The 24,769-nt window shown below is 50.9% G+C and overlaps 13 protein-coding genes across 13 annotated transcripts; 6 read left to right on the top strand and 7 right to left on the bottom strand.

Annotated features, from left to right (window-relative positions):
• The first annotated feature begins 76 nt into the window (after positions 1–76).
• Positions 77–1,332, top strand: ASPZODRAFT_135809 (hypothetical protein). The gene is made up of 2 exons (XM_022723908.1): positions 77–485; positions 586–1,332. The coding sequence occupies exons 1-2, from the start codon at positions 266–268 to the stop codon at positions 930–932; spliced, it is 567 nt and encodes a 188-aa protein (XP_022578293.1). The 5' UTR covers positions 77–265; the 3' UTR covers positions 933–1,332.
• ASPZODRAFT_135808 (hypothetical protein) lies at positions 1,327–4,713 on the bottom strand. The gene is made up of 6 exons (XM_022723907.1): positions 3,577–4,713; positions 3,402–3,512; positions 3,309–3,326; positions 3,142–3,257; positions 2,437–3,089; positions 1,327–2,380 (listed from the first exon to the last, which is right to left on the bottom strand). The coding sequence occupies exons 1-6, from the start codon at positions 4,468–4,470 to the stop codon at positions 1,539–1,541; spliced, it is 2,634 nt and encodes an 877-aa protein (XP_022578292.1). The 5' UTR covers positions 4,471–4,713; the 3' UTR covers positions 1,327–1,538.
• Positions 4,714–4,729: 16 nt separating this feature from the next.
• On the bottom strand, positions 4,730–6,692 carry ASPZODRAFT_135807 (hypothetical protein). The gene has a single exon (XM_022723906.1). It carries the CDS (start codon positions 6,417–6,419, stop codon positions 4,956–4,958), a length of 1,464 nt encoding a protein of 487 aa, XP_022578291.1. The 5' UTR covers positions 6,420–6,692; the 3' UTR covers positions 4,730–4,955.
• Positions 6,693–7,300: 608 nt separating this feature from the next.
• Positions 7,301–8,908, top strand: ASPZODRAFT_73265 (hypothetical protein; the record flags this gene model as incomplete). The annotated part of the gene is made up of 5 exons (XM_022729874.1): positions 7,301–8,011; positions 8,064–8,224; positions 8,278–8,482; positions 8,530–8,658; positions 8,723–8,908. The coding sequence occupies 5 exons, from the start codon at positions 7,301–7,303 to the stop codon at positions 8,906–8,908; spliced, it is 1,392 nt and encodes a 463-aa protein (XP_022578290.1).
• An 84-nt stretch (positions 8,909–8,992) lies between these two features.
• Positions 8,993–9,872, bottom strand: ASPZODRAFT_135804 (hypothetical protein). Its single transcript, XM_022723905.1, has 3 exons — positions 9,521–9,872; positions 9,307–9,456; positions 8,993–9,239 (listed from the first exon to the last, which is right to left on the bottom strand). The coding sequence occupies exons 1-3, from the start codon at positions 9,806–9,808 to the stop codon at positions 9,111–9,113; spliced, it is 567 nt and encodes a 188-aa protein (XP_022578289.1). The 5' UTR covers positions 9,809–9,872; the 3' UTR covers positions 8,993–9,110.
• Positions 9,873–10,082: 210 nt separating this feature from the next.
• ASPZODRAFT_73280 (hypothetical protein) lies at positions 10,083–10,750 on the top strand (the record flags this gene model as incomplete). Its single annotated transcript, XM_022729876.1, has 4 exons — positions 10,083–10,125; positions 10,238–10,299; positions 10,421–10,567; positions 10,631–10,750. The coding sequence occupies 4 exons, from the start codon at positions 10,083–10,085 to the stop codon at positions 10,748–10,750; spliced, it is 372 nt and encodes a 123-aa protein (XP_022578288.1).
• A 240-nt stretch (positions 10,751–10,990) lies between these two features.
• Positions 10,991–11,614, bottom strand: ASPZODRAFT_154290 (hypothetical protein; the record flags this gene model as incomplete). The annotated part of the gene is made up of 4 exons (XM_022726070.1): positions 10,991–11,124; positions 11,200–11,276; positions 11,344–11,435; positions 11,507–11,614. The coding sequence occupies 4 exons, from the start codon at positions 11,612–11,614 to the stop codon at positions 10,991–10,993; spliced, it is 411 nt and encodes a 136-aa protein (XP_022578287.1).
• A 3,065-nt stretch (positions 11,615–14,679) lies between these two features.
• ASPZODRAFT_73743 (hypothetical protein) lies at positions 14,680–16,194 on the top strand (the record flags this gene model as incomplete). Its single annotated transcript, XM_022729911.1, has 2 exons — positions 14,680–14,867; positions 14,943–16,194. 2 exons carry the CDS (start codon positions 14,680–14,682, stop codon positions 16,192–16,194), a joined length of 1,440 nt encoding a protein of 479 aa, XP_022578286.1.
• Positions 16,195–16,594: 400 nt separating this feature from the next.
• ASPZODRAFT_135797 (hypothetical protein) lies at positions 16,595–17,725 on the bottom strand. Its single transcript, XM_022723904.1, has 2 exons — positions 17,598–17,725; positions 16,595–17,540 (listed from the first exon to the last, which is right to left on the bottom strand). The coding sequence occupies exons 1-2, from the start codon at positions 17,712–17,714 to the stop codon at positions 16,638–16,640; spliced, it is 1,020 nt and encodes a 339-aa protein (XP_022578285.1). The 5' UTR covers positions 17,715–17,725; the 3' UTR covers positions 16,595–16,637.
• A 158-nt stretch (positions 17,726–17,883) lies between these two features.
• On the top strand, positions 17,884–20,248 carry ASPZODRAFT_135796 (hypothetical protein). Its single transcript, XM_022723903.1, has 2 exons — positions 17,884–18,098; positions 18,223–20,248. Exons 1-2 carry the CDS (start codon positions 17,964–17,966, stop codon positions 20,161–20,163), a joined length of 2,076 nt encoding a protein of 691 aa, XP_022578284.1. The 5' UTR covers positions 17,884–17,963; the 3' UTR covers positions 20,164–20,248.
• A 101-nt stretch (positions 20,249–20,349) lies between these two features.
• ASPZODRAFT_135795 (hypothetical protein) lies at positions 20,350–22,095 on the bottom strand. Its single transcript, XM_022723902.1, has 4 exons — positions 22,034–22,095; positions 21,759–21,960; positions 20,765–21,490; positions 20,350–20,699 (listed from the first exon to the last, which is right to left on the bottom strand). Exons 1-4 carry the CDS (start codon positions 22,061–22,063, stop codon positions 20,413–20,415), a joined length of 1,245 nt encoding a protein of 414 aa, XP_022578283.1. The 5' UTR covers positions 22,064–22,095; the 3' UTR covers positions 20,350–20,412.
• On the top strand, positions 22,082–23,750 carry ASPZODRAFT_135794 (hypothetical protein). Its single transcript, XM_022723901.1, has 2 exons — positions 22,082–23,214; positions 23,324–23,750. The coding sequence occupies exons 1-2, from the start codon at positions 22,371–22,373 to the stop codon at positions 23,413–23,415; spliced, it is 936 nt and encodes a 311-aa protein (XP_022578282.1). The 5' UTR covers positions 22,082–22,370; the 3' UTR covers positions 23,416–23,750.
• Positions 23,751–23,828: 78 nt separating this feature from the next.
• Positions 23,829–24,302, bottom strand: ASPZODRAFT_135793 (hypothetical protein). The gene has a single exon (XM_022723900.1). It carries the CDS (start codon positions 24,232–24,234, stop codon positions 23,986–23,988), a length of 249 nt encoding a protein of 82 aa, XP_022578281.1. The 5' UTR covers positions 24,235–24,302; the 3' UTR covers positions 23,829–23,985.
• Between the last annotated feature and the right edge of the window lie 467 nt (positions 24,303–24,769).

Genomic DNA, 24,769 nt, shown 5'->3' with positions numbered 1-24,769 from the left:
CCCCCCCCCTTTAGTAAAGGACTGATTGTCAAGTAGCTTGTTGACGCCTGAGGTGTCATCCGAGTTTCCTGGTCTCCCAGCAACAAAGAGAATCCCATCGAGCCTACTCGCGCGTGCGCATCGCCGCATATACACTGTCGCCGGGCTTGAATTTATAAGGCCCGTCAAACACTGTGCAGGCTCAATTGAGCGCTAACGGCTTGATAAAGACCGAGACAAACAAATCAAAAGAAGAAGAAGGAGAAGAAGGAGAAGAAGAACCAACATGCCGCCTAAGACGGGGCGAGGCCGCAAGATGCTTGCGGCGCAAGCGCGCCCACGGCCTGCAACAGGCGACGGCGGCGCTGACGGTGATGGGGCTGCTGCCGCGGGTCCGTCGTCGCGCAACGATGGCGCAACGAAACCCGGTCGAGGAGGTCGCAAGTCGGGAGGAACGAGGGGAGGGAAACGTCCCCCTGGGACGAGCGGGCAATCGAACATCCAACGTACGTGTTTTTTTAATACCCACACTCGATTAGGGTAGACAAATTGTCTGGACAGAGAGAGTGAATGAGTGAGTGAGAGAGAGGCCCTGACAACAAGCAGCGGGCGATCCCACCCCGAAAGGCCGTCGTCACCGATACAAGCCAGGCACCGTCGCCCTGAAGGAAATCCGAAAGTACCAGCGCTCATATGACCTACTGTTGCGCAAGCTGCCCTTTGCACGGCTTGTCCGCGAGGTCGCCCTGGAGCTATTACCGGCCAACGTGGGCGCCGAATTGCGCTGGCAGTCGCACGCGATCCAGGCTCTGCAGGAAGCCGCCGAGGCCTTCCTGGTCCATCTCTTCGAAGACACCAATCTGTGCGCCCTGCACGCCAAGCGCGTTACCATAATGCAAAAGGATATCCAGCTAGCGCGGAGAATACGTGGTGTATGGGGCGGCCTGGGTTGATTCTTTTTTTTTTCGGCTGCTACAAGTGACTAACTACCAGTGTTCTGGAGAGAGGAGAACACGGAGATATATGAATTAAAACCACAGCTTGTTATTTTCCTGGTTTTCTTTTTCTTACCTCTTTCCTTTTTTTTTTCTGAAGTGATATCTTTCCCCCTTTTTCTACAGTGTTTCCAATCTTACTGTTTATTTCTCATGCCGAACGTCTGTTGTTTCGGCTCTGCTTCTTTCCGGCTGAACTTGGACAGCTCCTGCTATGGCGTATCTGAGTATGGGTGTCTGATTTATCAAATGATGGGTCTTGTCTTCTGTGTGGCCTGGGGTTGGTTGATCAAAGGCCCAGGCGTCCACTGTACACTAGGTGATTGAATCAAAGGTTTTCCAACAGATATTTCGAGTGGGTTGAACTTCATTACTAACTATATACTGATACCGTACACCCGTATCGATGCTATTATTCCCGGTCATTACTGATTTGAATATTGCACCCCAGATCCAGATCCTATATCACAATGCTGAAGTGTCATGGTATCATAAAAACGGAGAAAGATAAAGAACATAAGAAAGAGAAAGAGAAAGAACTTGGGCGACCGACATGGAAACTCCCTACCCCGATCTCTTCAAAGTTGGAGGCAATCCCATGATAATTCGCTGTCCCTCCTCTCTCACTGCCCTTGCTTCATCATTCTTCCCTTGTATCTCTAGGGTCTCAGCAAGCATCTCATCCGTGACGCTCACCCACAATCGATCATTAGCTCGTTTGGCCATCGCTCGGCCAGCTCGAGCACTCTTTTCGGCTTGCTCGCCGACCACGCCGCGAAAGTATTTCCAGCTCATAAACGTCAACGTGATACAGGTGATCTGGCTGTTACTGATGGCAGTTGCGGACTGAAGAGCTTGCTGAAGAAACTGTTTCGTCTGAATGGTGGATTCAGTGTGGACTGTGGCACAGACGAGATAGTAAGCCGCCTCAAGATATTTGTTGGGACTGCTCTTGCAAAAAGGTTCGATGCTGTTAAGAAGAATAGCGAGGCGATGGTGTTCTGGATGTTCTGGGTCGCGGACAATAGTAATGGCATTGAGAGCGGCAAGGATGGCCAGGTCACGTCGAGGATCATTCCGTGCCGTTTTGCTAGCACCTGATGACAGGGAGAGCAGTGGGGATTGGAAAAAAGTAAGAGCTGCCTTCAAGTCGCCAGTGCCTTGCGCAATGATGCCAGCAGCGTACTCTATCAAACATTCGATGGTTGCTGTATCGACAGTGTTAAGCTCTTCAGTCACTTCCCGAACGTCTGCCAACGAATGGCGAGCAAGGTCCCAATCGGTACGAGCACACGAAAGGAACACCTGCTGGAGGAGAATATTGCAGTAAAGCATTCGGCGCCATTCAACCCTTCTGGTCGCATTCGATATTGACTCTGTAATTTCTTGGGGGGTCTGAAAATTACCTAAGGACAAGTCAGTGGATTTAAGCAGGGACAGGAAGAAACCAGGAAGAACAGACTTTTGATCATACGGGACCCTTCCTGGAGGAACTTCTCCGCTTTTCGACCATCATAAGAATTCTTGGCACTGAGTGTGACAGCACTCAAGAAATAGCACAGGGCATAGAGATCGTGCTGGGGTAGCCAGTTGAAAGTCAAGACTAGAGTGCCATTCTGTACATGCAGAATATCTCCAGTGTCGATCGAGGAAGGACCGACCGATTTCCCGTTTAGTGGGACGGAGAATGATCCATCAGCAGACCAGCTGTCGTCGTTCAGTTTCTCGTCCATCAAGTCCTGCAATATTTTGAGTTTCTGAGCAGATTGATTAATATCATAGTCAAGAAGACTGCAACATATATCAATCATTTGAATAAGAGTGTTGAGTTGAGGTATGCGGCGAATTTCATCGTTTAATTGATGGCTCCGTGCAATAGCCACAGCACGTCGGGCCTGCTCGATTGAGTCGGAGCTTGAGGAGTGCTGCAGGTGCGCGAGTGCCTCGATCACCGCCGACATTACAGAGACAGCCCTGTCGCCATTCCGGTTGGCTAGATTGCTGATTTTGTGCAGGTGGTGTGTTGCCGAGACAAAATCTTGATGGGAGGGACTGGATAGTGAAAGCGATGTGCGAAGGAGGCGAAAAGCATACTCCCAAGCCGTGTGACGATATCTGATTGAAATTAGTAATACAACTGCAAGTCCGCGCCAGGAGGGTAACGAACGCTTCTACATCCTCGATCATACCATCAACCGCTTTCAAGGACGCCTTCGGGTTTGTTTTGTGAAGCATACGCGCTAAGAGCTGCTGCATACTGTATTTCAAATCAAGCATACGATTCTGCCATGAAGTCAGTCTCTGATCCTGGGATAAATGTAACAAACCACCTACTCTCTCGCATAAGTCAATCTGGAGGAGAGAATGAGTTAACTTTTCATCTGAATAGCCCAGACAAGGACGGGGGGGAAATGAATTAAAACATACCCCTTTACTAAGGGCGGTTTCAGCCTCTAGATCATTATCTGTCTCTTCGAACAAGACGCGGGCATAGCGCAAGCGCACCAGTGCTTCAACTCGGGGCTGCAGTCTCCAATTCTGTGATACGTCAGTCCTATCATTCATCATTGGGGGGTAAATCCCCTTGTCTTATCCAACACACCTTCAACACAGCTTCCAAGCAGCCTAATCCAGTCGCAACCAGCTTATGATATTCTTCGATACGCTGTTCGTGGTTTGACAGGGCGACTATGGTCCCTTGACTATGTGCAGTACTAAGATACTCGTCTGCCAAAGACAATAGCAGCACTTGATAATCCACAGGAGGCTTTCCTGGCTTTTCCGCCACCTGTTGTTGACTTTGTGGTTTCTGTACCCTTTTCTTCTGTGGTGACTGCTGCATCTTTTGTCGTACTTCGGGGGACAGCGCTGGAACCAACACCTGTGGGACAGGGCGGGAGGGCGGGTTGGGCGTTGGACGGGTAGCAGGGGTCGCAATAGGCCGTTGCTGAGGTTGGCCTGTTGGTTTTGGAACGGGGGTTCGTGGGAGAGACGTAGTTTGCGGGAGGGGTTTAGGAGTGCTCTGGTTTACAGGGACAGAGCCGTTTGAAGCGAGGGTGCTGTAGTAGGCAGACGGGGTCGAAGCACCCGTCGTGGGAACCGCAGTCCCTGCCATCGAAACCGCTGGCTGTCTGCCATATTGGGTATGAATGGGTGCGGGAGTGGGAGACCCATGGATGAACTGGGACGACGGGGAAGTATGGACGGGTGACTGCTGGAACACTGCTGGATTCACAAACTGCTGTGGAGGCGGATGAGGTGGTCGCTGTGCGTTATACGCCTGCGCATACGCGTTGTAGGTCGGGACCATGACCTGCGGGTACATGACGGGCTTTCCATAGTGAAATGGCGGGATGTTGGGCGCGCCATTATACGGTAACTGCTGCTGCGGCGGCGGCGGCGGCTGCAGTGGTGGTGGTGGTAATTGCTGCTGTTGCGTGGGTTGCTGCAGGTACTGCGGTGGATAGTGGCCGTTATGAGGCGGTGGGTAGCTCATCGCCCCGAGATCGAGATAGTCTCTGTGCTTGACAGCTGGATTCGCTGCCCGCTCATAGAGTGCTGGGGTTGCTCCTTCTATTATCGCGGTATGCTTACGGGATGCGATGCGCGCGCGCTTTCCCCAAAGGATTGATTAGGTAGGCAAATCCCCGTCCCGCTTCGGCCCCGGATAAACCGCGTTCCAGGCCCCCGATTGCCTGAACTGCTCATGTTTGTCAGGTTGTCTCATCCAAGACGGCAGCTACCTACCTTGATGTAACTATTAGATTAACGGTCATCGATTCATCACGGCTACAGAGAGTTTGTGCGGCTAAGATGGTGTCTGTTTTAGGCTTCTTGATTGGTTTGAAAAACATAAACTATTGAACTCCACTAAAAACAGTGCGACCAGGGTATCCAACATGCGAAACCAAAAACAACAGATCGGTAACTATCATAATGACGGCAATACTGTCGGAGTATAATTAAATATAAGGTCCAATCCTATATCATTCGGATTGAGGAATAGAGTTGACTCATAGATCGATCGTTGATGGCTGGCTCCAGGATGTCCATGTCAAGAGCCGGAGGCCATGACGGGGGAGGGTGTTCTCTGATCGTCCAGGGACAGAGTTCGTTGCAATTTTCTAGGTTGACCGAGGGTTCTGCCGGATGAATGCGTTGAGCTGCCCAATCCTTGTCTGGCACCAGTGATGCACCGCCGAGAGACCGCTCTGTCCAGAAGGTATAGGTTTCCCGGCCGCCGTCTTCGTGGATGTATGGCTGTTTTTTGGGGCACTTCAAAACGGTGTTGCAGCTGCTACAGCTAGATATTCGTTTGCATGAAGTGCACGTGGAGTCGTCTATATGGCAGAAATTGGACTGGCAGACGCTCGACAGCCACAAATCCATCGAACGGTGGGCACACCCGAATCTTGGGGTGATGTTTTCTTCCTTGCCCAGTTGGCCTCCCTGCGTGGAAAGCTGGTATTCGGTTCGGACGATGAGGTGATCATTCGGATCCAATTCTGGGTAGATCTTGACATTCAATTCTGTAGACCCATACATTTCAGAGCATGAGTGCCAACACAAACGTTCTGCCTTTCCACCGCTGAACTGGTTTTCCAAAACCTCGACCGTGCTTCTTCTCACTTTGAGCATTTCAACCATGTCCGTTTTGTCCTTGAATGTCAATTTCTTGCACGGGCACAGATCGACGATACCAGCCCTCTCTCCGAGATTGCATGTTCGCGTATCAGTCTTTCTTCTGAGGTCTTTTGCAGAGAAGGCAGTCTTGGGATGAAGCTTGAGACAACTCGAGCAGGCACGCCACTTGCTGTCTTCCAACAGTGTGATAAACTGCCATCGGGGTGTGGCGAAGTTATGCCCGTTCCGGTAGTGGTGAAACAGAGGCGCAAAGTCTCGAGTAAAGTGGAGTGATTTGGAGTCCAGGATCTCCCCGGAGATGGCAAAGAATCTCTTGCAGGTCAAGGCCAAACACGCCTCCGGCACTATGGAGAGATGCGAGATAATCTCCAGAAGGAGCTCAGTCGGCAATTCGAGAAGATAACACCGCTCGTTCTTGTTCTCCTTCTGCGTTCGAGTCCGAGACCGCAACAACATCTCCATTTGTTTCCAAACTTTCAGCTTTTCCGCGATGCGGAGGGAGTAGAATGGCATTTCGCTGGAGAAGTCTGTCCCCTGACCAATGTTGTTGAAAGGAGATCGTAGTGTGGATTTCTCCCACGGAGAAGAAAGCGTCGCCGTTGTTCTCAGGTAGGTAGATAAATGTTTATCAAAACTGATGACTGCTCCCAGACACCAGAATTCTTGCTTCCAAGGCAGTGGCCATAAATAAGCAGAAGCATAGGCGTAGATTAGGAGGCAACGGTGTTGTTCTTGCTGAGAGAGCGCGTGACAGAGGTCTAGTAAAGGAAGAGGAAGTTTTCCGCAGGGTTTCCTGGTCATGAAGTGGTTTTATTGTGTTGATAGACGCCTATGCAAACGGCACCACCTGATTTGGTCACAGTGGGTGTCCATAAACAGCCATTTTGGGCCACAGTCCTCAGGGACCATCTGCCGTTCCTGTCCACATGAAATGCCCTAGGTTCAAGAAGCAGCGACCATGCTTTCCGTATAAAGGTCTATTCTTTGCTGGCATGCTCAGATAGACTGGGAGCTCTGATGCAACCGGTCCCGCTAGTTCTGTTCCGCATGCGGAAATCAAGGATGCCGCATCAGGCACGACCAACCGCCCACGTCATGGAGGCTGTAGCCGCCCACCGCGGGGCAGTCGACTGCCGATATTCTAGAGATAAGTTCATCTTGGCAGTTATTGCAAATGTCAGCAAGCCGCAGGTTCTGATACCCATGACTGGTGTCAGCTGAGAGACTGGGACTTCATGGGATCTCATGACATGGGGGCATGTCGGAGAGAGATAAGGCCGATAAGCCCAGATAAGGATATTATGTCAGCTTTTTTTTTCTAAGCCACTCACTCCCCATGCCGAGGCACGTTGCAAGCAAGCCTGTTGGATAGTGATAAATTGTTGTACAGAAGTCGCGTTCATTATTATTCTTCTTCTTCTTAGGGAGACATCCCTTTAGGTGGACACTGCCTGTGCTTTGCCACTGTGTTACTTACTCTGCTACTTATTCTGGCGACCTGGCTGTTGTTGACTGCTCTGCTGTCCATTTTTTTTTCTCTTTTTAATCGTGGTTTTATCCAGGGATCTTTTTTTGTACAAAGGATACGATTATCGCATTAATCAGCGCTCATGATTGATACATCGACTGGTCTTTTCGACTCTCTGACTATTTCTATTGTCATCTCCGGGCTTCTGGCGGCGATGGGTCTTCTCTCCTGGGCTCGTCCGACTGGTCGCATTTCGTTTTTTCATTCGAAAGAGAACAAACTGCTTCTTACGAAGTTTACCGACAAGGCGGGGTCGAAGGAACATGTCTCACTGTTAGAGATCTGTAGGGCCGCGACGCCGGAAAAATGCCATCTCAACCCGATGCTTTTCAACGGGCATCTGCAAACCGCGTGGACGGTGATGAAAACCCTCGATCCCCCGGTATACTACAAGCGGAAAATATTCGAGGCCGATAGCCCCGACTTTGCCGGGCAGTTTGCGGTAGATTTTACAGTCCCTCCCTTCCAGGCACCCATCGACGACGAGGAAGTGACAGACAAGGCCGGGAGGTATACCCTGCCCGGCGGTTTGCCCCCACGGACTGTGTTTTTCACGCAAGAGGAATTTGCATCCCTGCCGTCCGATGATACCAAGCCGATGCTGGTCGTCCTTCATGGGTTGAGTGGTGGCTCCTACGAGCTGTACTTGCGACATGTTGTGGCTCCCCTCATCGCCGATGGAAGCTGGGAAGCCTGCGTGGTGAACTCGCGCGGCTGTGCGCAAACCAAGATCTCCACTGGCGTGCTCTACAACGCCCGTGCCACATGGGATGTCCGCCAGGCTGTAAAATGGTTACGTGAGACGTTCCCAAATCGTCCACTCTTTGGAATCGGCTTCTCGCTCGGGGCAAACATTCTGGCCAACGTAAGTTTGTTCTCCGAGTAATCTTATAACATTATGTGCTGAAACGTCCAAGTATCTTGGTGAAGAGGGCGAAGCTTGCCAATTAAAAGCAGCAGTTCTCTGTGCCAGCCCGTGGAATCTGGAGGTCGGGTCTATGAATCTTCAAAGGTCCTGGCTTGGGCTTGAGGTGTATAGCAAAACCATGGGCACTAACATGAAGCGCCTATTTGATCAGTATGTACCGTTGTAAATGTTTCTTTGGTTCACTCTCTAACTTTTGCTTCCAGGCATGCGGAGGAAGTCTCTCGAAACCCGAGGGTTGATGTGGAGGCAGTGAGGAAGACTACTTATTTGCATGAGTTTGATCGAGCATTACAATGTACTACATGGGGCTATCCTACAGAAGGAGCATACTACCGCGATGCGTCTTCGGTTGATTCGATGCTTGCTATCAGGATTCCCTTTTTCACCGTGCAGGCAGAGGATGATCCGGTCAGTTTCTAACTCGCAATTCAGAAGTTCCAAGGCTGACTTCCTAGATTGCTACATTCGATGCTATCCCTTTCCAGGAGTTTACACAAACACCGTACGGAGTTCTTCTAACGACTTCTTGGGGTGGCCATCTCGGTTGGTTTGAGTTTGGAGGTGAGAGATGGTTTGTAAAACCGGTATGTGCTGAACAAATATCCTACTTCTTGTATAAGAGTTGGGCTTGCTAACTTGTCGACAAAGATCACCAATTTCCTCAACAAGATGGCCAAAGAAATCGACCTGACGTCTTCCTTCGTCGTTGAGGACCCGGACAAGCTACCAGGCAAAATCGCCAGCCACCCTGGTCCAGGCAAGGACGCAGACATCTCGCCGAAGCCGGATTTCAACCCGATGAGGCGGAAACTGGCCATGCCGATGGTGCAGTGAAGTATTAGACATGACCTTTCCCACTGGTATATATTACATGATCCAAAGCTTATTTCGGTTTTCCCCTTGTTTTTTTTTTTTCATCGTTCATGAGCGAGCATAGAACCATGTTGTGTGAAATAGAGACATAAACCACATTAACGCCCGGAACCCCGCCCATCTAGACACAAAGAATTGGTATATACAGGCGCTCGATAGATACTCAAGCAAAAGAAACACTTTTCCTCTTTCCCTTTGACTTGGACCCGGTAGAGGTGGGTTCAGGTTCGGCGGAATCATGGCCATCGCTCCTACGTTTCCGCTTCTGGCGGATTGAAGCCTTTGCATCTTCCTATTTATAGTGCGTTAGTATCCGGTATAGTGCTGTCGTAGACACCATCACATAGTGGCTGACGTACCAGCTTCGACTTCTTCTGCGCCTGTCTCGCCTCGGCCTCTTTTCTCTTTGCTTCTCGGATCTCCTCCAGCTGCCGAGCACGCATCATCTTCGACTCAATCTGGCCTTCCTGCTCGGCATTGACCATTGCAAGGATCGTCATCATACCCTCCTATGAAATAGATTAGACTGTGTACGGCTGCACGGCATTCAAGTAACTTCGGGGTCTCCTATACCTGATCATCGACGAATGTCTTTCCCTTCTTTTTCCCCTTGGGCTTTACAACCCCGACGGGTGTAATCGTATTGAGTTTCGGCAGGTCAAGCTCTTCCTCCGTGTAGACGCGCTTCTTCTTTTTCTTCAGCTGCTCCGGCGCCGTGCGTGCCTTGCCTTTCACCTCCTTTGGCGGGGGACGCTTGACATTCTTCTTGTTCTTGGAGACCTTGGTTGCGGAGGATAACGGGGCCGATTTGCCTTTTGCGCTGCCTCCCTTGCCTTTAGAGGACGGCTTACTGGGAGCCATCCTGTCAATTTTGAAATTGTAGAAGAAAAACAAGAAGAAACAAACACTTCTCACGAGCACAAACGTAACTTTATTTCGTAGAATATCAAGGCCGGGAAGATTTTTTTTTGAAAGGGCAGGCGGTGACGGCTTCTCGGGGAACGGCTGCCGCACCCATCGATCTCGACCATCGCCAACCGCCAAAGCTCTGAACGTTGCCTGTTTGTTCCGGCGACGAGCTGTATCCCCCAACCCGGTCGGTTTTGTTGCTTTCCTCCAGCGGTACTTTATCACGATGACGATCAATCCCACCTATCTTGCGCAACGGACGCGCTCCTGTACGTTCCTTTTTTTTTTCTCCCTGGATCATATGTCCCCCGCGCACTCTGACAAATGGAGTCGCTGTTAATGGACGGAAAGCAAATGCTAACTCTGCGCCTTCAATTGCAGCTGCGAACTGGAAAGATGCGAAAAGCCGTGTGCTCAAGTCGTACAGAGAATGGCTCCGGGCGGTTAGTCGCACATACATGCCTCCTCTTCCTGCCTTTACTTGCACCTGCTATCGGTCGAGTCGAATCGAATCGATCAAATGAATACCTTACAAATCAATTGGATCAAACTGACCAAAACCAGTCCCCCGAGATCCAAACCATGTACTCGCTGAACCTCCCTGTGTCCGTCATCCGCACGAAGATCCGTCAGGAGTTCGAGAAGCACCGCTACGTCAGCCAACTGAAGGTCGTTGATGTGCTTTTGTTCCAGAGCCACTCAGAGTTCCAGGTATATTCCGCTTGTGGACATTTGCAGAGCTTCCCTTTTCCTTTTTTTTTAACTCGTCTCTAGGAAACCCTCAATTACTGGAAACAACTGTCGCATGTGATGAAGTATTTCCGTCCAGAGGAAGACCCCGGCGCACGCTTACCGCCCAACTTTATCTCTGGGTTCCTCGAGGGCCGCAATTGAATTGTAACATCTGAATTCTATTCCATTCCATTTCGTTTCGTTCCATTCCATCCTATTGCCAGTTCATACTCGATCGGATAGATCATGTATATAGTAGTCCAGACTGATCAAACGAGTCGAAGTTTTCTTGAAAGGAATTCTCTATACTCAAGCTCAAGTATGCTATTTTATACCTAAAGACCGACTCCAAACCATGCCAAATATACACGAAGAACAGGAATAAAAGAGGAAGAAGAAGAACTAATTCGTCATCTGATCCGCTGCGGAAGCATTATACCCATCGCGCGCCGTGGTGAACTTATCCGTCACAACATCGCACAGATCCATGAGCGAGTCAAGGCCCTTTTCCAGCGCCTCGACTGCAGTGGTAGTATCTAACAACACTTAGCATATATATATATATATATATATATATATATATATATATTTCATCAGGTCTTGGTACTCACCATATGTCTGGATGCGGAGGTTCATCTTCGATTCAGACGGGTGGGGGATGGTGTACCCGCAGAACTCGACATCAGGGCTATTCAAGATTTAGAAAAAACTGTGGCGTAGAGTATATTTTCCGAACAAAGGGAGGCATTGCTCACTTCTTCATGATGGCGTATCGCAGCGCGTTACCTAGTGTATGCCCCTCTCCTTCAAATTGGAATGAAGCGGCCGTCTCGGTGGCGCCGGGGAGCTAGAACCGGTGACAGTTAGTTGATTGCTCTATTTTTCCAGATTCTTGTCGTATGTTCAGCGTCGGCTTACCACTAGGATTCGCTTCTCTTCCAGCTCTGGGTAATCGGGCTGTGCGGTCTCTTGCTGAGCGTCCACCATGGACTGGTCGTGGTCGGGGTCTTGGACGGACGAAGGCATTGCACAGGGTTCTGAGGAGGTAGGATTGTAGGTAACGACTATTGGATTCGGAAGATATCTAGGTATTTGGGTGGTGGTGCTGCGCGCAATGAATTAATATTGTACCAATACGACAGTCTTGATCAGAAAAAATGGTGGTTATCGATAGAGGTACGTACCGCCTTTGTGTGGGGGGTATGATTGGCGGGCTGATTTGCACATCCTCATGTTCCTTTAGGTACCTCCTCTACCTCAATGATAAGTACTAGGGTAGTAGTAGATACCTGTAATCCATTTCTAAGGCTGTCTGGTTGTCTAACCACTTCTTGAGATTATGAGAGGTGTACCTCTTGAGTGGGTACTTGGGAGATTTTTATACATTTGATCGAGTATGCATATACTTGTACAGGATACTATATAACTACCTGGGTAAGTGTCATAGCCTGCGACATCCATTCAGTCCTGGTAGCTTACTACCTAATGCAGTACATTAAAAAGGAACTAATACACACTATACAGTCACAATCTGGCGGAGTAATGTGGCGAATCCAGATGATTTGGAAGCGATACCACTTGGCAGCACTAGGTAGTTCGTTACTCCGTACTCCATCCACGGGAAGTTACCTCCCAGAGAGTTGACTCTCGAGTCTCTTGCCTGATCCTAATTAATATCTCTGAAATAGGTACTCTGCTTCCATGATTCACAAGTATAACCAGTACTAACTAGCTGTTTTTACTCTCCTAGATAGTGATATGAATTCCTCGCACAGGACAGAAGATGGAGACCCGCCAACACTGTGTGGATCGTTGGATCATCAACGTTAGGAGACCGAGCTCACCAAACACGTGGCTCTGCTGGATTGACTTCAATAATTCATTACTATGCGACAGAAACCCCTGCCAGATGATTTCCCGAGTGGGTGCAGGATTGTGCTAGTGAGCAGACATTACAGCGCAGAGTACTTTCATACTGAGTAGTGTCTACGTAGTTACCTAGCAGGTACTACAGTAGGTAATAAGTAGTTACTATATAACTAGCGAGTACTTGACTGGGTTTATAGTCAAAGTCATCCATTAATTAATCATAACCCTATCCTCTGTAGTCTGCACAGGCAGTGCACGGTACATACTTTAGAGTACGTGATGTGGAGTCAAGGATGAGGTGGAACACGAGTGAAACAGTCTCGGTCGGAGTCTCATCCTACCCTGTTCATCTCTAGAAAATAGGTATAGTTATCTTATTATTCTATCAGTTCTATCGAGTTTAATCCAGATGAAACAACTATGAATCATAATAATCAAATCTTGTACAAGTACCACATACTTCCTGTGTCTCTACCTAGTAACTACATATTAGGTAGGTAGGTAGGTAACAGGTAGTCAACTACCTAAGTATCTAGAGTAAGTATAAGTTACGGAGTACTACAGTACTACATAGAATACTACTAGAAGAATGGCAATCCTACGTGCCTGACAGAGAATGACGATCGATGTCACTGTCCCGGCATGTCACGATGCGACGACGATCATGATGACTACTCCAAGCTCCATAGTGGAACTAGTAGTTAGTTAACAGCTAGTTAGTTAGTTGTATACAATTAGTTACTCCGTACAGAGTACATCTTACTATTGTAGTCTTTCATAAAATAGCCCCTTGTGGGTCTATCCTCCCAAGCTCCGTCGACTATCGATTCTTCAAACCAGCAGGTGCATCCTGGCGATCAGGGCGGCCATCGATTCGACCGGCAATGGTCTGGGACTCTGGGCAAGCGTCAACAACAATAATAATGAATGGCATCTGATTGATTTCCATACTGCCTACCATGATTATTATTGCCCATCCAACGCACCGGTCGGTTCCACTGGGTGCCACGCCAAACGAGCCATGTCTCAGACCAGCGCCTGAGGACGCCGGATCTCCCCACCACCTCTAGGCTTCGTATTTTGGCCCTGCTTCAGCCTTCAGGAGATCCGATCGTGGGATTGTTTCTCATTCTTGCTTCGTTCTGGCCATGTAATCTGCTCCATGTGAATTAATTTCAATGCCACTCACCATGTCAAAGTAATTGTTCCTCCTGGGTGCCCGCACTCAAAAGAAAAGAAAACCAGACTATGCTTCCCCCCTGGTCCCTCGCCGCTCCTTCGACTTAATTACTTACTACTATCGACTTGCTTTTTTACCCAGTCTGCTTCTTTTTCTCTCTTTTCTCTTTTCTCCCTTCGACGACCTCTTTGTTTCCTCTTCTTCCTCCTCCTCCTCCTCCTCCTTCTTCTCTTTCTTATTGCTTGTCACCTCCCCCTTCTTTTTTTTGGTTTTTTTTTCTCTCCTTCTTGATTCATTCTGCTGCGCCGGCCAAGACTGTTGCAACTCCCCCCCCGGTCCGTTCCTTTGCCTTTCCCACCGTGTCGTTCGTTCGTTCGTTCTGGACCTTTAGCTTCGTCGGACAGACCTCTGAGCGCTGTCACACTGCCGCCAGCTCTGTCTAACCGCCGCCAGCCTGTTGTCTGGGCCCTTTTCTCGTCTCGTCCTCTCTGCGCTCGCTCCAGAATCCTCAGGAGTTTCCGACACTGCGTGCGTCTAACCATTACTCCGGTTGGGGGTCACCCAAGGCGCCGCTCGTTCATAACACCAGGCGTTTGACATTGGTCTGATTGGTTTATTATATTTTATATATTTTTTTTTCTATTTTTCTATATCCCATTGTTTTTTTCGTCGATAAACCAGCTAGGTCGTGGTCAAGGCTGTGTATATCGAAAAACTGCCTTGTGCCTGATCGACAGTTGACGCCACACACAGTATCGGCTGTACTTGGACAAGAAAGATTTCGGATATTGTTCATATATATCACCACCTATTCTTACGAATCTCAAGTTTGTCTGGCACTTCGAGGGAACTGCGGAAGACCACAAAAAACAGTTTTTGACTTTTCCGCATCGCTTGCTGTGACGCCTGAAGCTTCGGGAGTCTGGGAACAGCCCCCGGAGAGTCTAGACACAACGTTTCCCTTGACAAACCACCACCACCATCGCCAACGACAACCATCACTATTATACATCCAACTAACCATCGTGGGATATCGTCAACAATGTCGACCGCTGTTGCGCCTGCCACTGCAGCGCCGTTGGCTTCTCCGCATATGAATCGCGACCACAGCCCCAAAAACTGCCCAACATTGGTCCCGTCGTCGACGTCCACCCCGACAAGGATGTCTACTGCCTCCCAGGATGGATCGGCAACACGACGCTCGCCTACCGACAGGAAGCGCTCCCCAATGTAAGCAGTTTCCTCGCTTTTCTCTCTCTCTCTCTCTCTCTCTCTCTCTTTCCGGAAGTGACTAACAAGCCACAGAACGCAGAGCGGAAATGGTCCTTCCAAGGTCGTCGTCAAAAAAGAACCTCCCTCCCCTCCCGGCATGCAGTCTCGTCCACGACCCCGCAAACTCGACCTGTCGATCACATCGGACCGGCTGTCCGCGCGGGCCCCTGGCGGGCCCATGACGGCCCGCGAGGGAGTACGGATGCAAGACGTCGGGCTGGCCTGTCTATCGCCGGGTTTCCAGACCCATGATCCGGTCATGCGAGAACAGCTGCAGCGCAGCCTCAGCGTCCGGGACCAACAACGCTCCATTATCGAGGCCCGACTACACAAAACTCCCAAGGACGACGGCTCGGGGGAAGTCGGCAAGCCGTCCGACTCGTCTCTCTTCACGCCCGCCCGGTCAGGCTCTAAACGACGTCCCCCGCCGGGCCTGTCCATCGTGCCTCCGTCCGCGTCGCATTTTGCCAACGAACGAGTCATCCAGTCGGCACCGCTCAACCAGACATTCACAGGCCGCCACGACCCGCCGCCCATGACCCGCCATCTGGTCAACAACACACCGCATCTAGGTTCCTCATCGCATATCCACCATCTCCCCGCCACTCAAACCAACAACCGCTTGCCCCCGCTGTCCGACGTCTTTGGCTCGGATGCGCTGGGTGCGCGGGATCGTGACAGCCGCCCAGGCTACTACCAAGGCGGCACCGCCTCCGGTTCTAGCTCATCTCAATCTAACAACCTTCCCCCGGTCCCTTCGCCCGGTCTGCCCCCCAGCACTATCTTGTCTCGCCCGCGTGAATATCGCTCCGCTGAGGAAGCCGTGCACGAACTGTCCGGTGGACGTGAGGACCTGCTACCGCGCATCGTACATTATGGAGGGCACCAACCACCCACTCCGCCATCTCCGCATCTTCTCGGTGGCGGGACCGTCCATAAGACTTCTACTGCTAGTGGTGGGGGCAGTTATCCGAGCGCCGACGCCACCACCTCCGCCGCGGCCGCCAGCCTTGGTGGCCCACCATCTTCATATCTACACCCCGCCGATGGCACCGCCCGCCGCCGGCCAAGGAGCGAGTATGAACAGGACAATGGCAGCCCGCCATTAGGCTACGGGCCGGAAACACAGCACCGGTCGAACCCTGCGCTGGCCTCATCCTCCGGCGCCAGCAGTGCCGGCTATGGCCCATTTGGGGCCGGGCGTGACTCGCCCGAGACTCAACGACGAAAGAAGGAAGAATTTCTAAGTCTCTGCGCAAGAGCTTGGGATTTATTCCATTCGTGATTTGGAGAACCAGCCTCCTATCTATCCTATCCTATTTGTTTTTCTTTTCTCTAACCTACGCCCCCCCTTTTTTTTCTTTCCTTTTCTTCTCTCTCTCTACTTATATTTATCTTCATTTCTCTGGACCCAGGGTGACTGCCAGTTTCAGACACCCTGTGCCTTTCTTTTTTTTTTCCACAAAATACGTTGGGTATGATGCACATGCAAAATAATCATGACCAATATGAATTATATGATTGCGGCCCTAGTGGTCTTCACTTCAACCCATTGTTCTGCTTGAGGTCATGCCTGACCGAGGGTGATTTAAGTTAATTAATTCAGCAGATACTGCACATTCTTGTTTGGCGTTGGCGATGGGTTATGGTAGATAATCACCTATTTATATAAATACAGACGTATAGTCAGTCAATATTTGGTTTCTTTAAAAGTTGTAATTAAAGCTGTCAAACACCAGACTCCGTCCTTCTGGCCATCGGCATCTCCTTGCGCTCCTTGGATGCCGTCTTCTTACGACGCCGCTCGAGCGCCTTGGCTCTCTCCTTGGAGCCCATCTCCTCGTATTTCTTCACCAGGACCTGTTTCTTGAGATCCGACTTCTTGAGGAAGTACGGGGTACTCTTCTTCCCCTCGCGCAGCAGCTGCTTCTCCTTCTGCCGGTGCGAAGCGAGCACCTCGCGCTCACGCCGGCGGTTCTGCAACGTGCGCATCCGATCCATTGCCGAGCGGACCTCGCGCTTCAGGTTCTCCTTCTCCGTGGCGTTCTTGGTCCGCGCCATCTTTTCCTTCAGCTCCTTTAGCTCTGCGGCGCGGTAATCGTCTAGAAATGCGTAGGCATTGTTCGCCTGTTCGGAGTCGTTCTGTTTCCGACGTCCTCCCCCGCCGTGAGCTAGAACTGCAGGGTCGAAGCGCGGGTCTCGTGATTTGGCGACGGCAGGGAGCTCGACCGCATTCCGTTTGCGCGAGACTGCATACTTGGACGAGAGGACCATCGGGGCATGTTTCGACGATCTCGAAGGCGGCTTCTCTCTTCTCTTGTTGTTATTGTTGTTGCTGCTGTTCTTGTCGTGTGCGGCCTTTTGCTCCCGGGCGTCGCGGAGGCGTGCTCGGATCTCGTCCAACGGCGACGCAGTCGCGCCCGTTTCTTCCTCGGCTTTTTCGTTTTCTTTCCGCTTCTTTTTCGATCCCATCGATGCTTGTGCCTTGGCGAGAGCCCCGAACGAGATATTGCTTAGAGATGCCTGGATATCGTCTCCTTCTTCTTCCTCTGACTCTTCCTCTGACTCTTCCCCCGCCTCCTCGCTAACGTAATCATCTCCCATCTCTATATCATCAGAGCCATCATCTGACTGTAGAATCATCAATTAGTCCTTGTTGACGATCCTGTCGGAACGGTCATGACATACGCCGGAATCTGTAAAGCCATCTCCTTGGTCTTCCGATGCCGAGTTTTCGGAATAGACCTCTGCGTCTTCTTCGGGCACGGCCCGAATACGGCGATTCAGCTTTTCGCTAATAGCCATCTTTCTCTCTTTTTTTTCTTCTATCGTTTATAAAACAAAATTCGAAGAGAGAGAAAAATCCGGCCATACTAAATTCTGCCGGCACAGAAGGCGGTAAAACCCATACTCGGCCCCCGTCATTGGCCGCGTTGGGAATCGCAAGGTGTTGCTGATAGCCAGTATCGATAGAGGGAAAAATACTCGACGGACCCATTCAGCAGAAAGCCAGCACGGTGTGCCATTACGCTTCTTATCTCTTCATTGTTCCCGATGGTCAATTATGCGGTTTTGATTTCCCAGTTCCTTTTCGGCTCGATAGAACCCAGATTCCCCGTCTTCCAAAGCGCTTGTGTGGCTCTACACACAAGTCTCCAGCGCATGTTTCCAGGCGGGGCTCCCAATCGGGTAAGTTGAGTTGGCTGCGAATGAGGTGGTTCAGTGGTTCATTCTGGCGTAACTAGGAGGTAGTAGGTACCTGAAATTCAAGGGGCCTGTGATTGCTAATCGTCCTTGTTTTTACCTGCTGCAGGCTTCCTCCTCGTACCCTCCATCAAAACGACAGAAACGCGGGGTCGACATGTATCACCAGAACTCCTCGCAAGAAGAGGTGATTTACAACTCGAACGGGTCATGGAGGTCATATAACGATCGCTGGAGTGTGAAACAGTCTTCCGCTTCTTCGAGAGAAGATACCACCGCGGGGGGTCAGGCAGTGGCAGGGAATGGGCTACGGGGCCCTCCTGAGCAGCACCAGCACCAGCCGCGGGATCTGCCCTCTTCTCTCCCGTTGCGTGAGGTTGCATCGATTCAAGCGAATGTGGATGTCAACCAGTCTCAATACCAGGACGGCTATTCGCAGCAATATCATCAGAACCAGCATCAGAATCCATGGCCCATGCAGATGCAGATGCCATTTGTACCGAACCCGTTCATGTCTCTTCCTCTGCAGATGATGCCGATGTCTATGCCCATGTGGAATAACGCCAACGGCCAGCTGCCCTTTGACAATCCGCAATTTGCGTCCGCCTTTTTAAATCAAAATTTCGCAGGTATGCCGAGTTATAATAACAACTACAATAATAATGACGATAATAATCGCACTTCAATGGGGACCCCAAGTGCACGACGAGAACGAGTCTCACGGCCCCTCGCTGCCCCAAAACCAACGAAGGAATATCTTGCGCAGTCATCTCTGCCACCGCAGCCGTCTGCGTCTCCTCAGCCACTGCTCGTCATCCTTGACCTGAACGGCACTCTCATCTACCGTGCACACCGCCGTCTACCTCCCGTGTTTGTGAAACGACCGGGTCTCGACGAATTCCTCGACACTCTAATGCAGAGGTACACTGTGATGATCTGGTCCAGTTCACAGCCGCCAACGGTGCAAGCCATCTGTGCGCAGCTGTTTCCTGGTGAAAAACGCAAAGCGCTTGCTGCCGAATGGGGCCGGGACAAGTTCGGGTTGACCAAGTCACAGTACCATGGGAAGATCCAGGTCTACAAGCAGCTGAAGACCGTATGGGCGGATCCATCCATCCAGGCGCGGTTTCCCTCCGACCGGTCTCATTCTGGAGCAGACCGCCGATGGGACCAGTCTAACACAGTCCTGATAGACGACAGCAAGCTCAAGGCGGCTAGCGAACCGCTCAACATCCTCGAGGTTCCCGAATTCACCAACTTGCGCGGCGTTGACGAATCGGGCGTCTTCCCTAACGTCCTGAGAAAATTGGAGAAACTCGCCCTCTCAGATGATGTCAGCAAGACAATCCAGTCATGGAATAGTCACGAGCGAGTCATCTCGCGAGACGCCAATGGTAATCTAGAGAACAGCGGTATCGGGACCGGCCCTGCCGCTATCGAGGCTCTTCCTTCTTCTGAAACAAAGCGTCAAAAACGCCAGGCCCGCAAAAAGGAAAAGCTGGCAGCCTGTCAGGCAGCAAAGGAGACACTCACCACAACCGACAACTCGACGGAACCAGCAATTAAACAACAACAGAGTGAACCACCAGTGTCAGCCTCTACTCTCGGCACCGGCACACCAAGCGAAGCTGCCGAGGCACGTATACAACGACGAAAGGCGAAGAAACAAGAGAAAAAAGCCGCACGGCGCGCAGCAGCAGCAGCAACAGCAGTTTCTGGTGAGACTAAAAGTGCCGAGAACATCAAGGACAGTACTACTCACCAGAACGCCAACGCCAACGCCAACAAGACCACCAACAAGGGCAAGAATAAAGGCAATGGCAAGGGTAACGGGACCGTCAGCACCACCAGCAAGAGCAGACCAAAACGCACCGCCGCCATCGCAGCAGCAGTCGCCATCGCGGCGGAGATCAGCCAGCTGAATTCCGCACAGGCAGCCGCCGCACCTGTGGTATCTTCCTCGCTGCAGATGGAGCGCTCCGTTTCCCCTGTGTCGACTGCGTCGGAGAATCATCTTCTCGATCGATTAGAGGAATCACTGGGGTTGTAGTTGATAGATACTAGCTTACACATTACATAGCTAGATAGTGCATACAAATGATAGAATTACGAATAATTATTATGGACTCGACTACCATCAGACTGTGAAAGATTGTATAAATGATATATACTTTGTCATGATCTTCATTGCTAGATCTAACTACAGCTTCATCAACATCGCGGCGTATCATAAACGTGGCTGGGGTTTTTTTTCAAGCATAAAAAAAATTAAAAGGGCGTCAAGGAATAAAGACATCGTCTATTTGAAGACGTGGCCGTCAACCCAGGGGAGCTCCTTGCCGTCAACAGAGGCAGGGACGTCCCAGGCCCACATGTCGTCAACGAGCTTGCGGTGGGCCTCGTTGGCGGGGTCGAGCTTCTCGAACTCGTAGCTCTCCCAGTCGGGGGCGACATCGAAGGCGGGAACGTGGTCCTGGCCGCGGATCATGAACACACCCTTGATGACGCACTTGTAGTTCTCGCCGAAGACGGACTGGGCACCGAAGAGGAACTTGCGGGAACCCTCAAGACGAGCGTGGAAGCCACCTGGGCAGATTAGCTTCATCATTTCACTTTTATATAAGCATATTTTAAGATAGAATAGAGCTCACCAATGAGGTTGTTGGCCATGAAGGTGAGCTTGAGCTCATCGTTGTACTTGTAGTCCACACGCCAGAGGGAGTACTCATCGGCCTTGAAGTTCTGCCAGAACCAAGGGAGGGCAGTGGGGCGGGTGTCCTCGTTGGAGTACATGCGCTTCCAGTCATCGAGGATCAGGGTGGGCTTGCCGAGGGCCTCAAGGGGGTGCTTGGGCTTGGGGGCGGGCTTGTCCTCCTCAGCGGCGGCGGCAACAGGGGCCTCCTTCTGAGCGACGGCCTCCTTCTTGGGCTTCTCCTCCTTCTTGGGGAGGACGGGCTTGATGACCTCCTCAATGAAGACGGGGTTCTCAACAACAGCCTTGAAGGCGGGCTGGTTGACAAGGGTCTCGTACCATCTGGCGGTGGCAGGGTTGGCGGTGCGGAAGGCCTTGTCCAGGACGGTGGCGAAGGGGCGGGTAAGGAGGGCGGCAGCGAAGGTATCGGCAAGGGTGATACGCTCACCAACCAGGTAGGTGTTGGCAGTGAGGTGGGTCTCCAGGACGGAGAGGACCTTCAGGGCCTGCTTGCTAGCCTCATCGACGGTCTTCTTGTTGTACTGGTCGAAGCCAAGGAGGGGGCGGTACCAAGCAGCCAGACGGGGAAGGAGCTCGGCGTTGGCGAAGGACAGCCAGCGAAGGATGGAAGCATAGTCCTGCTTGGTCTTGCCCAAGAGGGTGGTCTTCTCATTCTGGGAGGTCACTTTTTTTTTCAAGCTGTTAGCCAAACGATAATCCAAGAAATGAAAATGTGACTAGTGTCGAGAAAATTTTCTGGTGGGGTAAAAACGCTTGATGTTGGGTAGCCATATCAGAGGTGTAAAATTCTCAACATTATGTTTGTTTTTATTTTTCTGCCAGGGATAACTAGAAAAATAGCTCATCATATAAAGCAGGCTGGACAAGTGTTTTGAAAAGAAAGGAAAAAAAAATAGGGGGGGAACAAAATTATAAACTTCGATTGAACTCACCATAGACAGCAATGGCAATGGCCTCAGAGAGCTTGTAGCCGTTGGCACCAACGAAGGCGGGGATCTTGCCCAGAGGCTGGATCTCGCGGTACTCAGCAGACGAGTTGAACTCGGCAGAGGAGTTGGCAACGGTGTTGACCAGCTCGAGCTCAACATCGTTCGCCTTGGCAGCAACCAGGGCGGCGATGGTGCGAGGGTTGTCCTAAGCAGTCAGTAAGATAAACAAGAACTCATTAATAGAGATGAGAAGATATTAATGAGGATAATAAACGTACAGGGAGACCGTAGAGCTTTCCGAAGGCCATTGTGTGTGTGTGTGGTTGATGGGATGAGGGTGGGGGAAAAGGAGAAGCTGCAAGAGGGGTGAAGAAGTTGTTGCGTCGACGAAAATTTGTGCGAATCAGACGGAGCCGGAGACGGAGGAACGTTTTTGCCGGTGCAATGTCACCTGACGGCTAGCTCTTGTCTCAAAAAACCTCCTACGGGCAGTTTGGCGGAGCGGCGACGGCCAGCAACCAGCGAGCAATTCATTTTGGCCTTGCCTTGGTCTTTCTTTTCCCCTTTGTATTTTTTTGCATTGATATTGGCTCTTTGAGAGCCTACAGGGTCAGAATGGCTTTTTCTAGGCCTAATTGCATCGTTCACACGATGCAATCGATCCGCCGTGCTGGACAGCAGTCTTCGTTCGTCTCCGCGTCTCCGATTCCTACACAGCTGCTGCAGCGACAACAACGACATCTACTGTCGACCACGTCGCGGGAAAGCGCCTCCGAGGTGCAGGCGGCGCCCGAAATCGATTTTGCGCAGTTTCTACAGACTCCCGCGCGGATAATTCCTGCCTCGCCGGCGTACTTCTCCGGCAGCCCCAAGTTCATCGACTACCTCCTGGACCTTGAGCGGATCCAGGCCAAATATGCGCCACTGCCGCTTGTGGCCGCCAACAAGGCACCACGCATGGCATGGTTCAAGCTGCCGCAATTCCGCGACTTTGTCGGCGAGCAGGTGCCTGTGAAGAAGTACCGGGGCCTGATCAAAATCCTGCAGCGACTCAACCGGATCAAACCCAACGTGGCTCCGGAGGAGGTGCGACAGACATTGAGCAGGTTCCTGCGGCCAGGGAACCCATACGGAAACAAACCCGCGCCGGCGACGGTGGATGAGATGGGCCGAGGTCGGGGCTACGGGAAACGCAAGGCTTCGTCGGCCGTGGTTCACCTGGTCGAGGGGGATGGAGACGTGCTGGTCAACGGGAAGAGCCTTGCGGAAGTGTTCCCGCGTCTCCACGACCGGGAGAGCGCAACATGGCCACTGAGATGTACCCAGCGCTTGGACAAGTACAACGTGTGGGCGATCGTGCGTGGCGGCGGCGTCACAGGTCAGGCGGAAGCGATCACACTGGCGCTGGCGCGAGCGCTCTTGGTTCACGAACCGGCTCTCAAGCCCGCTCTGCGAAAGGGTACGTTTCTTTTCTTTTCTTTTTTCTTTTTTTTTTCTCTCTTCCTTCAAGTATTCTTCTTGTCACCGATACAATGGCTTATTTGAAATTACTTTACTAACCGGTTTAGCTGGCGTGATCACCGTGGATGCCCGTCGCGTGGAGAGGAAAAAGCCCGGCCATGTCAAGGCTCGCAAGATGCCTACCTGGGTCAAGCGATAGGTTTTCTTTTGTCTATTCAGCCTCGTGGACATTATGTATTATTGCATCGGCGTATTCTCTCTCTCTCTCTTTTTTTTCAACTGTTATTCTTCTCCTTCTCCCTCATATCTATACTGCCATAGAATCGAGAGTGTATCACTATTGTATCTTTTGGTCCGGGAGAGTACGGAGTATCCGTACAGAGTAACACAAATCCTAACTATCCCATTGTCCAAGGCAGCAATGTCCTACCCCGTCTGTATCCTCGACTGGTTCGATTCGGTTCCCTCGGAATGCGCGTCATAGGACACTAGCTGACCCCTGCTCATGCGGTGATTAAATAGCATCCAAGTTTGCTGGTGGGTATTCAATAATAATAAATAGATCAGATGTATCGGGGGGCTTTTCCGACGATAGATTTGATTCTAGTAATGCAGAGGACTTTTCTATGTTCTATAATAATCAATTCTGCATTGATGATAGATATGTAGTACTACATATAATATATAGGATATCACATTAGAATATAGGAATAGGTATGAATCAGAGTTTTACCAACTGGCTGGATGATCGACAACATACAGGAGGCAACTAAAGTACCGCACAGGATCCTAAAGAGTTCTTGTCCAACATTACATGGATTGCTGTCAATTGCAGCCGATCGGGTGATCCGCCATAGCTAGTGCCTGTCTCTAGTGCCGAGGAAGCAAACAGGGTTAAACCAATAACAACACCACTGAAGGTTTCCTGTAAAATAATACAAATCTTTCTGTAGAAGGATTGCTGTAGTATGGACCTAGGTAGTATTTGTACCAGGTATTTGTAATATCGACATGACATGCGTCGTTCCTCCGATCTGGACCGACCGCACGTCACAGTAGCGACGAAGAGGGGGATCGCCGATCACGCCCTGTCGAGGCTGTCACTCGGTTAAACCTGATGAATATGTGAGAGGGACCATGATGCCACTAGTGATCATCCCCGGCAGTAATGCTCTTCAACTCTCCCGATTCATTGGATAGGCTCTGTTTTAGTACCTGTGATCAGCCCAATCTAAGATCCTGACCCAAGGATACGGCACCAAGATGTGGCTGAAGGAGTACATGGCCCAATGCAGAGTGCGCCGTCGCGAGGCACACGAATAGTCGAGCAGCGTCGGCGGAGTAGGGGTCGATTTTTCCCTGGTCTAGCAGCGGCTAAAGGCTCGCTCACCATGGAGTAAACAACTCGAATAGGTAGGCAGGTGTGGATAGAAGCTCCATCTGATGAGGTACGGAGTAGAAGAAAGAAGTCTTGTCTTTGTTGCTTTTTTGGCTCTTTTCCCCCTTTGGGCTTCTCCCTAAGGAATAGTCCCTTCCCTTCCCTTCCCCCCCCC

The sequence above is a fragment of the Penicilliopsis zonata genome (genome assembly GCF_001890105.1).
Source record: "Penicilliopsis zonata CBS 506.65 unplaced genomic scaffold ASPZOscaffold_17, whole genome shotgun sequence".
In the NCBI taxonomy this organism is placed as follows: Eukaryota; Fungi; Ascomycota; class Eurotiomycetes; order Eurotiales; family Aspergillaceae; genus Penicilliopsis; species Penicilliopsis zonata.
This window is presented reverse-complemented; position numbering and strand designations above follow the sequence as displayed.